The following is a 16,566-nucleotide window of genomic DNA, read 5'->3' as shown; positions in this document are numbered from 1 at the left end:
TAATTATGGGGAGTACGAGGTACTCCCATGTGACACCGTTCCTGCGCGAGCTGCACTGGCTTCCTGTGGTCTATCGGGTGCGTTTCAAGGTTTTGATAACAATCTTTAAAGCGCTCCATGGCTCAGGACCTAGTTACTTGCGGGATCGTATTCTGCCCCATACATCCCTGCGACCAATCCGCTCGCACAGAGAGGGCCTCCTCCAGGTGCTGTCCACCAGACAGTGTCGAGGGGCGGCGCCTAGGAGTAGAGCCTTCTCTGTGGCGGGCCCAGCCCTGTGGAATAACCTCCCTCTGGATATTAGGAATACCTCTGACCTCTGCTCCTTTCGTATAAAGCTCAAGACCCACCTATTCCAAGTAGCTGGCCTGGCTCAACTTTGATCTAACTATATCGCTCCTGACGGGTTTTTATTTGGGTATTTTAATTGCATTCAATTACTTAGGGGTTTCTAAACATTGTATTTTATTGTTTTTATTCATTAGCCGACCTCCTCCTTGTACATGTCTTGGTATATGTTTTTGTAATATGTATGTCTTGTCTATATATTTATTTCATATGTTTTATTGTACGCCGCCCGGAGTCCTTCGGGAGAGGGTGCGGCTAAGAAATAAATAAATAAATAATAATAATAATAATAATAATAATAATAATAATAATAATAATAATAATAATTATTATTATTATTATTATTAGGAGGCTTGTAGAGTGCTCCTGGAGGGTGGGCCCTCCATAAACGAGCAAAAAATGGCACATTTTTTTTTTGCAAAACGGGCCTGTTTTTTGGATAGCCTTTAGGAGGCTTATAGAGTGCTCCTGGAGGTGGGGGGGGGGAATTGAGCAAAGAACAGTCCATTTTTTGCTCATTTCTGCCCTCCCTAGCCCCCAGGAGCACTCTATATGCCTCCTAAAGGCTATGCACGGCCATTTTTGCAAAGGGGGCAGGGTTTCAGGAGGCAAAAGATGCTGTATTCAGTGTATAAGACGCACCCAGATTTTCAGCCTCTTTTTTTGAGGGAAAAAGGTGCATCTTATGCTCCGAAAAATACGGTAGTAGATAAACAAATAAGAAACTTTTAAAAAAAGAGAGAATCTCCATAGACAACGGTCATTTTGTAAGTATTAGACCCTAGATTATTTTTTTCCCTTTTCCATTTTATTGTAAGCCTTGCAGTTAAAGAGACTTTTTGGTGGATTCTTATTCCCAGCAGATATTTGGAGCGATCATTCCTTTCAGTCCGATCCTGACCTTCCACCGGGTTGGAAGAAGATCAGCGATATAGCGGGGGTCTACTACTGGCACATACCCACAGGGACCACTCAATGGGAACGCCCCATCTCGGGGCCCACGGATCTCCAATGCTCGAGGAAAGGGTCTCTGAGTTCGCTCACTTCGTCGCCTACTCCAGAAACCGAGGTAAGCGTTGAACGCCTCCTGTGATCAAAGAGGGAGGATACACCTTATTTGAAAGGAATATGTCATTAAATCAATAAAATTTAATGTTAGACAAATTAAAGCAAAACAATCAGCTGTCTATAAGGGGCGGTGGCCTAGAAGTTGGAACTAAATCATGAGGCTGTGAGTTTGATCCTAGGTAGAGGCAGATATTTTTCTCTCTGGACGTGATGAGAATATATCTGCTGAACAACACCCCGCTTTGGCAACAAGAAAGGCATCCGGCCAGTTAAACACTTAACTTTATTCAGTTGCCCCGACTCCACTCCCATGCAAGGGGTTATGGGGTTGTTAAATGATGATGATTTGCAGTCATTATACACACGAGATGTGGTACTGAGGCAGCAAACATACCCAACAAAACTTCCACCTCTTATTCCTCCCCCCCCCCACAATAATAAACATCTAATGATAGCTTTTAATCATTTAAGATCATTTTAATGTTTTTAAAATACAGGCAGTCTTCAATTTACGACCGCAATTGAGCCAAACATTTCTGTTGTTAAGTGAGACATTTGTTAAGTGAGTTCTGCCCTGTCTTGCCACCTTTCTTGCCACAGTTGTTAAGTGAATCACCGCGGTTGTTAAGTTAGGAACACGGTTGTTCAGGGAATCTGGCTTTCCCATTGGTTTTGCTTATCAGGTGGTCGCAAAAGGGGATCACAATGATCCCCGGGGCACTGCAACCGTTATAACTACGAGTCAGTTGCCCAATGGTGAAATCTATTTTTTTTTTTTGCCACTGGTTTTGTGGGCGTGGCTTGCTGGGGGGTGTCATGTGACTGGGTGGGCGTGGGAAACTTTTTTTTCACTTCTTAAAGGATCTTTTTCCTCCCTATTCTCCCGAACTGGCAGTGAAAGCTTCCGACGATCTCGCGGCTCACTGCTGAACCGCTCGATCCTTGGGAGCATTTTTTTAAACTACCGGTTCACAGATCTAACCACAATCGTCCCTACTGGTTTGGCTGAACTGGGAGGATTTCACCCCTGCAGTTGCCAAAGGGTCTGAATTTTGATCATGTGACTCTAGAGATGCTGCAGCGGTCGGTAAGTGTGGAAAACGGTCCTAAGTCACTTTTTTCAACGCCATTGTAACTTTAGTGAATTGTCACTAAATGAACTGTTGTGAGTCGAGGCCTACCTGTATTAAGTTAATAATTTCTCTTTTTTCTCGTTTGTGCATTTCTGACAGAGGAGAGAGAGGGAGTAGAAAATAGGTTTCAAAGATAATATTCATCTGGGTGAGTTTCAGAAGTGGTATTCAGACGGTTTGGATCGGTTCGCCCAAACCGGTAGCGGAAATTGCAGGTGGACAAATTCTTGGAGGAGCCACCATATTGGTCTACCTGGCCTCTGTCACTGCAAAGGAGCTGATGTCAGGGAGCCTCTGATGTCTGTCCGTCAATAACTTGGATAGGCAAGTTAATTTAAGTTGTCCTTCGGGGGAGTAGCTTGTCTTTGCTCTGAAGGAATGGAATAGCCGAACGGTTTGATCTCGTTCTTGTCAAAATTGCATTTATTTATTTTTGCAAGGCAGTTTGCAGGATGCAATTAAGCAGGAGGCGCAACCAGGGTGAATGCATGAGGGCAGGTGGGAAAGATTTAGAAAACAATATTTTAAACTAACTGTTAACCCAGCCTTACCTGGGTATTTCGTTATCCCAATCCTCCATTCACAAATGTCCGGACCAAACGTAATTTCTAATGTTGGATTTTCCCGCTTACCAGAGGGAAGTACTGTGACGCCGTTACCATGGCAACTCCACTGTGCTGTACAATAGAAGCCACTTTAAGGCACAACAGGCTGTATCTTAACAGCACACTCCCCTTAGGGGTGTCTTACCCCCGCAGTATTTTTTTTCCAAAGAGTAAGTTATCTGTGTACCAAGTTTGGCTGAAATTGCGCGAGGCGTTCCAGAGTTATGCTGGAATTCACACACACAGACACACACACTGGAGACGGCCATTAACCTGGTCTCCAAGACTTTCCTCCAGAGGCAGTCCTGCCAAATGCAGATAGTCCTTGACCTACAACTGTTCGACGTTGAGTGACTTATGGTTTTTTTTCTCACTTAACGACCATGGCAGCAACCCTATGGTCCACGTGATCAAAATCCAGATGCTTGGCGACTGACTCATATTTATGACGGTCGCAGTGCCCCAGGGTCACTTAACAACTGGGTTGCTAACTTAACAACTGCAGGGATTCACTTAACAGCTGTGGCAAATAAGGTCATAAAATGGGGCAAAACCCACTTAATAACTGTCTCACTTAGCAACGTAAATGTGGGCCTCGATTGTAGTCAATCAAACAATCAATCAATCAATTCATTACAGTCGTAGACCAGCGAAGCAAATAAAAAATGCTCAGTAAATATACAATTAAAAATTCTAATATAAAATAATAAATAACAATTAAAATCTAGAATAAAATCCAGTCAGTTCTGGTCGTAAGTTGAGGACTACCTGAAGTCTTTTGGGAGGAAGGAAGGGAGGGGAGGTCGAATTCAGTTTTGGCATCCTAATGCATGTAAAACTACCGAGAACATTTATAGCTCCGGGTTGAACTATGAACAATGGACTCAATTCCAGAGCTGACCTCCTGTCCTTTAAGAATCTTAATGAAAGGGCAAAGCCCCAAGGTCTGTTCCTTATTTGCATCGCTTTTCCCTGTCTTGATGCTGAGCAAAACAAATAAACTTTCACTAGACTGAGAATGTTACCTAATTGGGTCATGAAACATCTGCAAGAAAAGAACCAAGCCCAGAGAGTACCAAAGGCCCCTCAATCCTCCTCCTCCTCCTCCTCCTCCTCCTCCTCCTCCTCCTCCTCCTCCTCCTCCTCCTCCTCCTCCTCCTCCTCCTCCTCCTCCTCCTCCTCCTCCTCCTCCTCCTCTCCACATACGCTACTCCCTTCTAGCACTGATGATGTTACCTAGCTGGGTCATGAAATGTCTGCCCGAAAACAACCAAGTTCTGAAAGCACTAAGGACCCCACAGTCCTCCTCCTCTCCCCCACAAACCCCACTTCCTTCTATCACGGATGATGTTACCTAGCTGGATAATGAAACGTTTGCAAGAAAACTACCAAGCTCGGAGAGCACTAAAGACCCCGCAGTTCCTCCAGTCAGCCCTACACTGGAGATGTGTATTTATTTATTTTCCCTATTCGTGGTGGTGAAGACTGAATTGGTGAATAAGAAACCACGATGAATCCTAAAGGACTGGTTTTAAAAAGACCACGGTGGCTTAAAAAAGGGAAAAAATTCAGTTATGTTCTATGCATGGGAAATGATTGACAGGAAAGAAAAACTACTCTGTATAAAGGCATCTTGCTGTGTGTCTGCTCATTTCCAAGGGGTGTGCAAAACGATGTTTGTCAACCTTTGAGACATTATTTTTCCCTACTGCCAAATGTCATTCTATCAGAACTGGCTCAAAGACCTCTAAGCTAGGCAACCGGCTTCAGTTAACATCTCTTCAAAAATGCGTTTCCTAGATATTTGATTGGTGCTTGCCAATTTTTTGGCCTAGGAGTAACCACGGCCACGGGGAGTGGGGGGAGGGCATTGCGTTCTGCGTCAGTTGCCTGGCGTTTGCACGACTGGGAAACAAAACAGAACAAATCTTGAAAACACCAGAACTTTTAACATAAAAAGCAAAAACCTTCGATTGCGATTTTCTTAAAACTGATCGAAACTGGATCCCTTTTAAGCAGGGGTGGGATTCAGCCGGGTTGCATCGGTTCGCTGAACTGGTTGTTGCAAGGACCGGCTGGCCTCACCCACTCTGCCCCTCCCAGTAGTCTCTATGCAGCCCGTTCGTCATGCCAGGTAAGTTCCGGGGCTGCACGGAGGCTCTGAGAGGGCGAAAAACGGGCCTCCTGGAAGTCCAGAAACGGGCCCATTTCCGGCCTCTGGAGGGCTTCCGGAGCCCGTGGGAGTCCGTTTTCACCCTCCTGGAGGCTCGAGGAAAGCATCCGGAGTCTGGGAATGGTGAAAATGGCCCCCTGCCATGGTGCAGGAGGCCGGGTGGGCCATGCCCACCATGGCCAAGCCCACCCAGCAACCGGGTAGAGAACTGGTTGCTAACATTTTCCCACGCTTTGAGCCAGCTCTGCTTTGCCGTTAAAATTATATTTCCGTCAAATTCAAGGTGTTATGTTCCCTAACCCAGCCTTTAAATATCGGTGTAAATGCTAACAATGGTGTTTTTTCTGTGTTTTCTTTCTTTCCTCCCTTCCCTTTTCCATGTCCTCCTTGTTTATTATGTTTTTTTTAAAAAAAAAACCAATATGCTTCTTCCCGTGTGAATATATACATGCGTGCATATGTCTAGAAACAACCCTGGAGTGATTTTGCGGTGCTGAATGGGGGAAAGATTAATAGTGACATTTGGAAGGCAAGTATGCGGTCAGATTTCAGACGAGCTTTTGACACTCATTTCAGCTTTTATTTTATTTTTATTTTCATTTAAAAAAAAAAAAAGCAATCTGCCTTTTGCATGGCTGTAGTTGTACGGCTGCTCTCTGCCCACAAATATCACTCACGATAACAAAATCAGCCAAATGAATTTGAGCTTTGCCCAAGCCAGGCTGCCCGCCCCCCAAAAAACACAGGCTCCCTGGACCTGATCTTTTCACACTGCCCAAATTTTCTCATTTGGCATAATCCCCCCCCTCCTTTTAACAATTGTGCTGTGAACATGCATGCCTGCTTGTGTGTCTGCCGAGCATCGTTGTTGTTGTTTTCTCTCTAGAAAGGGAGAGGTGCTCTCTCAAGTGGGCTTAACACACCGTTTTCCGTCGTTCTGCAGGACCTTCACGCAGCCACCGTGAATCCAGACCCCAGTTTAAAAGAATTTGAAGGGGCTACTTTGCGATACGCTTCCTTGAAGCTCAGGTGAGAAAGAGGGAATGTGTTCTGACCGAGGCTTCCCAAGAGCAGGAAGCAAACTCCTTGTCCCGACAAAAACCCCTTTTATTAATTTCCTGTGAATTCCGCTCATTCCCATCCAGCAAAGTCTTTCGAGGGAGGATTTACGGTCACAGACCTTATCTGGCTTGGAGAGCTGCCAGGCTGAGATCTGCAGAACTTGGCAAGGGGTCTCGGAGAGTCACGAACCAATGAAGCAAACTAATTGCCTCCTGCAAACTCCACTCCCCTTTCGCTCCTCTTTTATTTCCTCTGGGAGGGGCCATTCATCATCCACCTGTGGCCTTACTCCTGAATCGGCCCTTGTTCCTTAGCTGCTCCCTTCTCCTGGCAGCCCTGCTCATGCGGACACTGGGAACAGGCTCCAGCTGTTCTTCTGCCTCACTGATGTCTGACTCCGAAGGCAGCTGATAACTGGCATATGGCTCTGGCCCCCTCTCTGCCTCCAACACAGAGCCCTCATCAGAGCCTTCCCCAGACTCCAGGACTGGCCCAGGTTCCTCCCCAACCTCCTCACTCTCTGAATTGGCCGCCAGGTCTGCTGGCGGTCCACAACAGAATGATTGTTAAGGTGTTGAGATTGTCGGGTGCAACAAACCATGCATTTTAATTCCAGTTAAGAAGATTTAAGTCAGGGGTGTCAAACTCTATTTCATGGAGGGCCACACCAGGGTTGTGTTTGACTGGTCTGCTCGACATCACTCATGTTGGGAGTGCCTGTGGCAGCCCGAACACTCTGCTAGCGACTGACTGCTGTATCGGCCCTTAATTTTTTTATTGCTGCCCTTTAATACAGGGGTCGGCAACCTTAAACTCTCAAAGAGCCACAAAGGTCCTAACTGGAAGCCCCCCATTCAATTCTGGGGCCGACTGGAAGTCCGCTTCCCCTACCATAGAGTCTCCTCCTAGAGCGGCATCCTTTTCCCTCTACCTGTCCTATCCGAAAGCCCTATCAATTGTGGAGCCGACCGGCGACAGGGAGCCGCAGCAGAGAAATGAAAGAGCCACATGCGGCTCCGGAGCCACAGATTGCCGATCCCTGATCTACTCCAATGATAGATAGACAGACGGATTGGTCTTTATACATAATGTGTTACCTCCCCATTCGTGCTTCATATTCCCAAAATGTCGAAGTATCTTAACGAGCTTTATTGTAGATGAAACGATACCTGTTGTGGGTTGCTGGCCCCCTGGTATAATAGCTTAGAATTTCTTTAATTTGTCGGCATATATTCGAACCTTGGTCTAACAGGTCCTCTCTTCTATTCAACAGAAATGTCCCGCAGTGTGACGAAGACGATTCCTGTAGCATCAACAGCGATCCGGAGGCTAAGGTCAGTAAATGCAAGTGGTCCTCGACTTACGACCACAGTTGAACCCAGCGTTTCGGTCACTAAGTGAGGCCAGTGGTTCCGTGAATTTTGCCCTGTTTATATGACCTTTCTTTACCCGGTTGTTAAGTGAATTGCCGCGGTTGTTAAGTTAGTCGTATCAGTGAATCTGCCTTCCCCGTTGACTTTGCACTCCAAAGGGACATGCAACCGTCATAAGTACGAAGCAGTTGCCAAGCACTTGAATTTTGATCTTGTAACCATGGGGGTGGAGGGGAGGATACTGCATTGCCCATAACTCTGAAATCCGGTCATCAGTCATTTTGTTCCAGGCCATTGTAAGTTTCAAATGGTCAATAAATGAACTATTGTACATTGAAGACTACCTATGTACTCTGACCTAGGCTGCAACAGTTACGCTTCAGTGTTATTTTACACCAGTGTACATATTTTAGCGATCGATCAGAATGGTAAAAGCACCCCATTCGGATAATCAGAACTGCAGAAAAAACAATGGCTGCCAACCTGCCTTCCATTGAGGACCTGCACACTTCACGAGTCAAAAAGAAAATATCTACAGACCCCTCGCATCCTGGACATCAATTGCTTCAACTCCTACCCTCAAAACAACTTATAGGGCACTGCACAACTGAGCAACTGGACACAAGGACAGTTTTTTCCCTAACGCCATCACTCTGCTAAACAACTAATTCCCACAACACTGTCAAACTATTCACTAAGACTGTATTATTATTATTCTCCTCATCCTTCCTAGTACCTATCTCTTTTTCTACTTACGGCTATAACTTTGTTGCTTGTAGCTTTATGATTTATATTGTTTTATTTCGTCTCCTAATATGATTTATTATGATTGCTTATCTAATATCCTATGACTGTCACTAAGTGTTTTATCTTATGATTCTTGGTGACTGTATTTATATGACTTGATTATGATTTATCACTTATATCTTTTATGTACACTGAGAGTTTATGCACCGGAGGCAAATTCCTTGAGTGTCCAATCACACTTGGCCAATAAAGAATTCTATTCTATTCTCATTCCATTCTCTATTTTACATTCTATATTTATTCTCTTATATCATTCCATTCTCTATATTATATTCTCTATTCTATTCTCATTCCATTCTCTATTTTACATTCTCTATTTATTCTCTTATATCATTCCATTCTCTGTATTATATTCTCTATTCTATTCTCATTCCATTCTCTATTTTACATTCTCTATTTATTCTCTTATATCATTCCATTCTCTGTATTATATTCTCTATTCTATTCTCATTCCATTCTCTATTTTACATTCTCTATTTATTCTCTTATATCATTCCATTCTCTGTATTATATTCTCTATTCTATTCTCATTCCATTCTCTATTTTACATTCTCTATTTATTCTCTTATATCATTCCATTCTCTGTATTATATTCTCTATTCTATTCTCATTCCATTCTCTATTTTACATTCTCTATTTATTCTCTTATATCATTCCATTCTCTGTATTATATTCTCTATTCTATTCTCATTCCATTCTCTATTTTACATTCTCTATTTATTCTCTTATATCATTCCATTCTCTATATTATATTCTCTATTCTATTCTCATTCCATTCTCTATTTTACATTCTCTATTTATTCTCTTATATCATTCCATTCTCTATATTATATTCTCTATTCTATTCTCATTCCATTCTCTATTTTACATTCTATATTTATTCTCTTATATCATTCCATTCTCTATATTATATTCTCTATTCTATTCTCATTCCATTCTCTATTTTACATTCTATATTTATTCTCTTATATCATTCCATTCTCTGTATTATATTCTCTATTCTATTCTCATTCCATTCTCTGTATTCTATTCCATTTCATTCCCTATTCTGTTCTAGTTCTGCTCTGTTCTATTCCATTCCATTCCACTCCATTCCGTTCCATAGCAGAGCTACAATTTCTTGCAAGCTGTCAACTTAACAAAGCATTGTGTGGCAAGCATTGTGTACAAGGATCGGGCCCATTTCCCCTTTCAGTAATCCTGCTGTGAACAGCACAACAATTGCCCACCCACCTCTGGAGACGAAAACATATGAAGAACGGCTGCAGGATTAGGATTTGGCTAGTCCAAGGAAAAGAAGAATTAGGGGAGACATGATAACAGTATTCTAGTATTTGAGGGGCTGCCACAAAGAAGAAGGAGTCAAATTATTCTCCAAAGCATCAGAAAGAAGGACAAGAAACAAGAGTTGGAAACTCAATCAATGAGAGAAGGAACCTGGAATTAAGGAGAAACTTCCTAACAGTGAAGACAATTAACCAGTGGGACAGCTTGCCACCAGAAATTGTGGATGCTTCATCACTTGAGGTTTTTAAGAAGAAACTGGACAGTCACTTGTCTGAAATAATATAGGGTCTCCTGCTTGAACAAGGGGTTGGACTAGAAGACCTCCAAGGTCACTTCCAGCTCTATTCTGATACAATGGATGGAAATTAATCAAGGAGAGAAGAAACCTGGAATTAAGGAGAAACTTCCTAACAGGGAGGACAGTTAACCAGTGGGACAGAAGTTACCTTCAGAAGTTGTGGGTGCTCCTTCATTGGAGGTTTTTAAGAAGAGGACAGGACAGTCACTTGTCTGAAAAGGTACAGGTTCTCCTGCTTGAGCAGGGGGCTGGACTAGAAGACCTCCAAGGCCCCTTCCAAATCTGTAATTCTCTTATTCGGTATTTTTATCGATTTAGTATATTTATGCCACTCGTGTGTCTATCACTTTCTATATTGAGCAAGGATGAATAACAGCTTAATATATCTTAGCCAATTTGTGTGGGATCCAAAACTAATTTTAGCAGGATGTATTTTGGCTGTTTCCCTCTGCGTGAACAGCGTATATTGAAAGTCCTTTTAATGAAATTCTGCTTGCTTTTTCTTTTCTTTTTTTTAAAGTCTAATTAGAGTGACCAAAGATGATAATATTGCAAAATAATTTTCCCGGGCTATCTGTTGTAGAAAAAATGACAGGGAAGTGGAATTCTCCCACAATCTGGCAAAAACAAACATTTAAAGGAAGCAAGGAAAGAAGGCAGAAGTAGAAAAATGTGAAGAATTTAGAAAGTAGAAAAAAACATGCGTGCAAAGCGCGCAATCACCAAACCGGTTGTTAGACTGATAGGATCCCATCACTGCATTTACAGCTACATCATATCTGAAAGCTTGTAGAGATGCTCCCAAATAAAAATGATTTTGGAGTTGCACATTGGCCGCAATTCAGGGAGAGAGTCACAAGATGGCAGCAACGTTAAAGAAAATGCTAATAAGAATTAACATTTCTGTGCCTTTAAAAATATTAAACTTGCATTAATCGTGCCCCAGAAACTGAATGCTTTTAACCACTGTTTAATATTCAGTATCATTGTACCGATACATTTAGCACACTTATTTATTGATTCAACATGTCTGTCTGTCTGTCTGTCTGTCTGTGTCTGTCTGTCTGTCTGTCTGTCTGTCTGTCTGTCTGTCTATCTATCTATCTATCTATCTATCTATCTATCTATCTATCTATCTATCTATCTATCTATCTGATAGATACATATCTGGCTATATCTGTCTGTCTATCTATCTGTCTATTTATCTATTTATCTGGCTATCTATCTATCTATCTATCTATCTATCTATCTATCTATCTATCTATATCTCTCTGTCTATCAATCTAGTTATATATCTGTCTGTCTGTCAATCTATCTATCATCTATACCTATATCTATCTATCTATCTATCTATCTATCTATCTATCTATCTATCTATCTATCTATCTATCTATCTATCTATCTGATAGATACATATCTGGCTATATCTGTCTGTCTATCTATCTGTCTATTTATCTATTTATCTGGCTATCTATCTATCTATCTATCTATCTATCTATCTATCTATCTATCTATCTATCTATCTATCTCTCTCTCTCTGTCTATCAATCTAGCTATATATCTGTCTGTCAATCTATCTATCATCTATACCTATATCTATCTATCTATCTATCTATCTATCTATCTATCTATCTATCTATCTATCTATCTATCTATCTATCTATCTATCATCTCTATCCTATCTATCATCTATCTATCTATGTATTTATCTGTCTGTCTATCTATCTTGCTATCTATCTACCTTGCTATCTCTCTCTCTCTCTCTCTCTCTCTCTCCCTCTCCCTCTCCCTCTCCCTCTCCCCCCTCTCTCTCATTTATCTATCTATTGTCTGTCTCACCCCAAATATTTGATAGTGTCTTATTCAAATCATAAAACCCGATTTCTTACAATGGTCATAAATACTTCTGATGGGTCATATTTTTTAATAACATAGAAAATGATTATTCTTTCTGAAAACCAAAACAAAATAATACAGATTATCCTTGATTTATGACCATAATCGAGTCCAAAATTGTGGCTGCTAAATGAGACATCTGCTAAGTGAGCTTTATGACTTTTCTCGCCACAGCTGGTAAGGGAATCACTGCTAAGTTAGTAACACGGATGTTAGATGAAATTGACTTTGCTTGTCAAAAGGTCGCAAAAGGAGATCACGTAACCTCGGGACACTGCAACCGTCATAAATGTGAGTCGGTTGACCTAGGGGCGCAGCAACGGTCCTAAGTATGAACCAGCTGCCAAGCAGCTGAAGTTTGATCACATGGTCATGGTGGCTGCTACCAGGCTCGTAAGTGTGAAAAACTGTTGTAAGTCACATTTTTCAGGGATGTCGTAACTGTGAGCGGTCGCTAAACTATTGTAAGTCAAGACGATTTTAAAGCAGGGCTCTCCAAACTTGGCAACTTGTAAGACTTGTGGACTTCAACTCCCAGAATTCCCCATGCTGCCTGGGGAATTCTGGGAGTTGAAGATTTCTGTTCTAAGGAGATTGGATTCCTGAAACATTTTATTTCCTTAAAAATCTATCTATCATCTATCTATCTATCTATCTATCTATCTATCTATCTATCTATCTATCTATCTATCTATCTATCAATCTAAAAGCCAAATACCACTCACTCATCACGCAATCTCCAGAACCGTAAAGCCTGCAAACTTGAAATTTGGCACATATGTTCCTCTTGGCTCTTCTAAGTGCTCGCTAAGAAAGGATTTTTTGAAATCACCATCAGATCATTAGTATTTCTTATACAGTAGTTAACACGCTCTGATTCTAAGGAGTTCTACTCCCCCTCCCCACCTGAAAAGAACTCTGTTCCAACTGCCAGTTGCCTTATATTAACACACACTGATGTTACCCTTTCGCTAAACCGGGTGTGGGCATGGCCAGCGCATAACTCATCTGGCCTGCGGGCTGGGAGTTTTGACATTCTACTCCCCCTCCCCACCTGAAAAGAACTCTCTTCCAACTGCCAGTTGCCTTATATCAGCATGCTCTGATGCTAAGGAGTTGCACATTCTACATTAATTTTCAAGCTTTAAGTGTCCATTTATCAACCCCGTTCACATATTTCCGTAGTGTGTGTGTGTGTGTGTGTGTGTGTGTGTATACACATACATACATACATACATACATACATAGATACATACATACATACTTCTGACACGCCTTCCAGATTTAAGCTATGCCAGTACATCTGTAACATTGGCAGCTTTGAGGCGTAAATTCCCCAATTAAAGCAGAGAAACAAACAGTTGTTACTAATAATAATAATAATAATAATTTGGATTTATTAGCCGCTCCCTTTCCAAGTAGGACTCGGGGCGGCGTACAATGGAGCATAAAACATAAAAGATATATAACAGCACATAAACATACATAAATACAAAACACACATACACGCATACACGGAGGAGGTAACAAATTTCATCATTTAGACAGCTAAAAATCAGCATTAAAATACCCCAAATTGTAAAAACCCAATATGCAATTAAGAATTAATATTTAAAGACAATTTAAAAAACAGTTAGGAGGAATAAGAGAAAATTACGATTGAGCCAGGCCAGATAATTGAAAGAGGTGGGTCTTCAGCTGTACACGGAAGGAGCGGAGATCGGAAGTAATCCTGATGTCATGGGGGAGGTCATTCCACAGGGCTGGGCCCATCACAGAGAAGGCTCTGCTCCTGGGTGTCGCCCCCCGGCACTGTTTGGCGGACGGCACCCGGAGAAGTCCCTCTCTGTGTGAGCGAATTGGTCGTAGGGATGTGTGGGGCAGGATGCGATCCTGCATATAACTAGGCCCTGTGCCATGAAGCGCTTTAAAGATCATAATCAAAACCTTGAAACGCACTCGGTAGACCACAGGAAGCCAGTGCAGCTCGCGCAGGAGAGGTGTTACAGGGGAGTATCTAGTCCTCCCCATAATCACCCGCGCGGCCGCGTTCTGGACCAACTGTAGTCTCCGAGTGCATCTCAAGGGAAGCCCCATGTAGAGAGCATTGCAGTAGTCCAGGCGAGACGTCACTAGCGCATGGGTGACTGTGCGTAGGGCATCCCGGTCCAATAAGGGGCGCAATTGGCGCATCAGGCGAACCTGATGGAACGCCCCCCTAGCCACGGCTGTTACATGATCATCGATCGTGTATATTTTTCTTCCCACATTTACATTTGCAAAGTAAGCCATATGTCCCTGGTAGTAAATTTAGCTCTTCAAGGTATAGAGGACTTTTATTTAATACTTTAAAAAAATATCACATATTTGTCAGGTTTAAATCTGGCATATGGACCATGTTTTTTATTTTATTTAAAGCATTTTTAGAGGTCTCCCTTCCATCACGTAACCAATTCCAGGTGCCTGTAAATCAAAAGTAAAAGTAATATTAAAACCATTAAAAAAAACATACAAAACTGAACACATTAGGAACAATCAACACCTGGCGATATTCTCGTCCCAATTTTTTCTTCAGTCACTTTGCAAAGTTCAATCAAGGCAGAACATTCCCCAGAAGTATTCCAAGAAAACTGTAATAATGAGTAATATTAAACGTGGGCTTTTCTAGCTCCTGGTTCAACATCAAAGCTTTATAGAACCATACAAATGTTCATAATTATTTACCACCAGCTGTCAGATATTGCAAAATATCATGTTTTGGAGGCCTCGCCAAGTTGTTTTCTTCAAAATGAATCTCCATATGTTCATTAGTCGTTTTCTGTTCTATTGATCCTTCCTTCCTTCCTTCCTTCCTTCCTTCCTTCCTTCCTTCCTTCCTTCCTTCCTCCCTCCCTCCCTCCCTCCCTCCCTCCCTCCCTCCCTCCCTTCCTTCCGTCTCCTTATGTCAGGGGTGTCCAAACTTGGCAACTTTAAGACTTGTGGACTTCAACTCCCAGAATTCCCCAGCCAGCTCTGCTGGCTGGGGAATTCTGGGAGTTGAAGTCCACAAGTCTTAAAGTTGCCAAGTTTGGACACCCCTGCCTTATGTAATAAGGTATGAAAATAACCAAGCCCAAACAGCACCAAGGACCCCACAGCTCTCCTCCTCCTCTCTGCAAATCCTACTCCCTTCTATCCCTGTTGATGTTCTCTAGTTGGGTAGTGAAATGTCTTTAAGGAAACAACTAAGCTACGAGAACACCAAGGTCCCCACAGTCCTCCTCCCCCACTCCATAAACCCTCCTCCCTTCTGTCCCTGATGATGTGGCCTAGTTGGGTCACTAAATGTCTGGAAGGAAACCACCAGGCTCAGAGAGCACCCAAGATCCCCTCATTTCTATCCTATCTTTTGATGAACTTACAAACTACAGTGTTGTGATTAGAAACTAAGAGGGCTGTACTATCGTGTTGTGGCCAGAGGAGTTGGTGACAATCGGACAGTGAGGAGGTTGTGGGGGTGGGGGGAGGAAAGCTCAGACGAGGGCTCTGCGTCGGAGGCAGAGAGGGAGCTAGACAGCAGTGAGGCAGAAGAACAGCTGGAGCCTGTTCCCTGTGTGCGCATGCGCAGAGTTGCCAGGCTAAGGGAGCAGCTATAGAACTGCAGTAGGGAAAGGTTGAAGGACTCAGAAGTGGGACTTTGCTAAGCAGAAGCAGAATAGGAAGAAAAACAATCAGTCTTGGGTGGGTGGGGGAGAATGAAGCAACTTCTTGCAAGAAATGAGAGTTATCAGGAGATAGCTTTGAAGAAATCTTAATGCTTAATTAAAGCTTTAGGCCATTACCCTAAATACTGCACCAACGTGTCCATAAAATCACCAGGCGTGCAGCTTGACTCCACAGAGAAATTATGCAGATATTTTTACGATCAGATGCAGAAGCAGGAAATTATGAAAAAGCCCTAGGTAAAATATATATATATATATAATAATACTAGGCTAGACATATCCAACTCCTCCAATTCTTTTTCATATGTTTTAGTCTCCAGTCCCCTAATTCTCTTTGCTGCTCTTCTCTGCACCCTTTCCAAAGTCTCAACATCTTTTTTTATATCGTGGCAACCAAAACTGGATGCAGGACTCCAAGCGTGGCATTATAAAGTGGTAGTAACACTTCACGTGATCTTGAGTCTATCTTTCTATTAATACAGCCTAGGATTGTATTAGCTTTTTTGGCGGCGGCTGCAAACTCCTGGCTCATATTTAAGTGATTGTCCACTAGGACAATCACTTAATCACATATGTATGTATGTTTGTAAAGATTCCCCTCGCGCGTATAGTCGCTCCCAACTCTAGGGGGCGGTGCTCATCTCCATTTCAAAGCCGAAGAGCCAGCGTTATCCGAAGACGTCTCCGTGGTCATGTGGCCGGCATGACTAAACACCAAAAGCGCATGGAATGCTGTTCCCTTCCCACCAAAGGTGGTCCCTATTTTTCTACTTGCATTTTTACCTGCTTTCGAACTGCTACGTTGGCAGAAG

At 42.5% G+C, this 16,566-nt stretch overlaps 1 protein-coding gene across 7 annotated transcripts in view; it reads left to right on the top strand.

Annotated features, from left to right (window-relative positions):
• APBB2 (amyloid beta precursor protein binding family B member 2) overlaps window positions 1–16,566 on the top strand; it is a 157,362-nt gene that overhangs the window by 77,220 nt on the left and 63,576 nt on the right. For 3 of the 7 annotated variants that reach the window (XM_081958959.1, XM_081958957.1, XM_081958956.1), the window contains exons 5-8: window positions 1,209–1,417; window positions 5,794–5,856; window positions 6,271–6,356; window positions 7,663–7,723. In XM_081958959.1, the coding sequence (XP_081815085.1) occupies window positions 1,209–1,417; window positions 5,794–5,856; window positions 6,271–6,356; window positions 7,663–7,723 (419 nt within the window). The remainder of the gene's footprint in view (window positions 1–1,208; window positions 1,418–5,793; window positions 5,857–6,270; window positions 6,357–7,662; window positions 7,724–16,566) is intronic. The other 4 variants (XM_081958962.1, XM_081958961.1, XM_081958958.1 and 1 more) reach the window with 3 other exon arrangements.

The sequence above is a fragment of the Natrix helvetica genome (assembly GCF_964273705.1).
Source record: "Natrix helvetica genome assembly, chromosome: 7".
NCBI classification, from domain to species: domain Eukaryota; kingdom Metazoa; phylum Chordata; class Lepidosauria; order Squamata; family Natricidae; genus Natrix; species Natrix helvetica.
The sequence above is the reverse complement of the archived record's forward strand: the minus strand, read 5'-3'. Positions and strand labels throughout refer to the sequence as shown.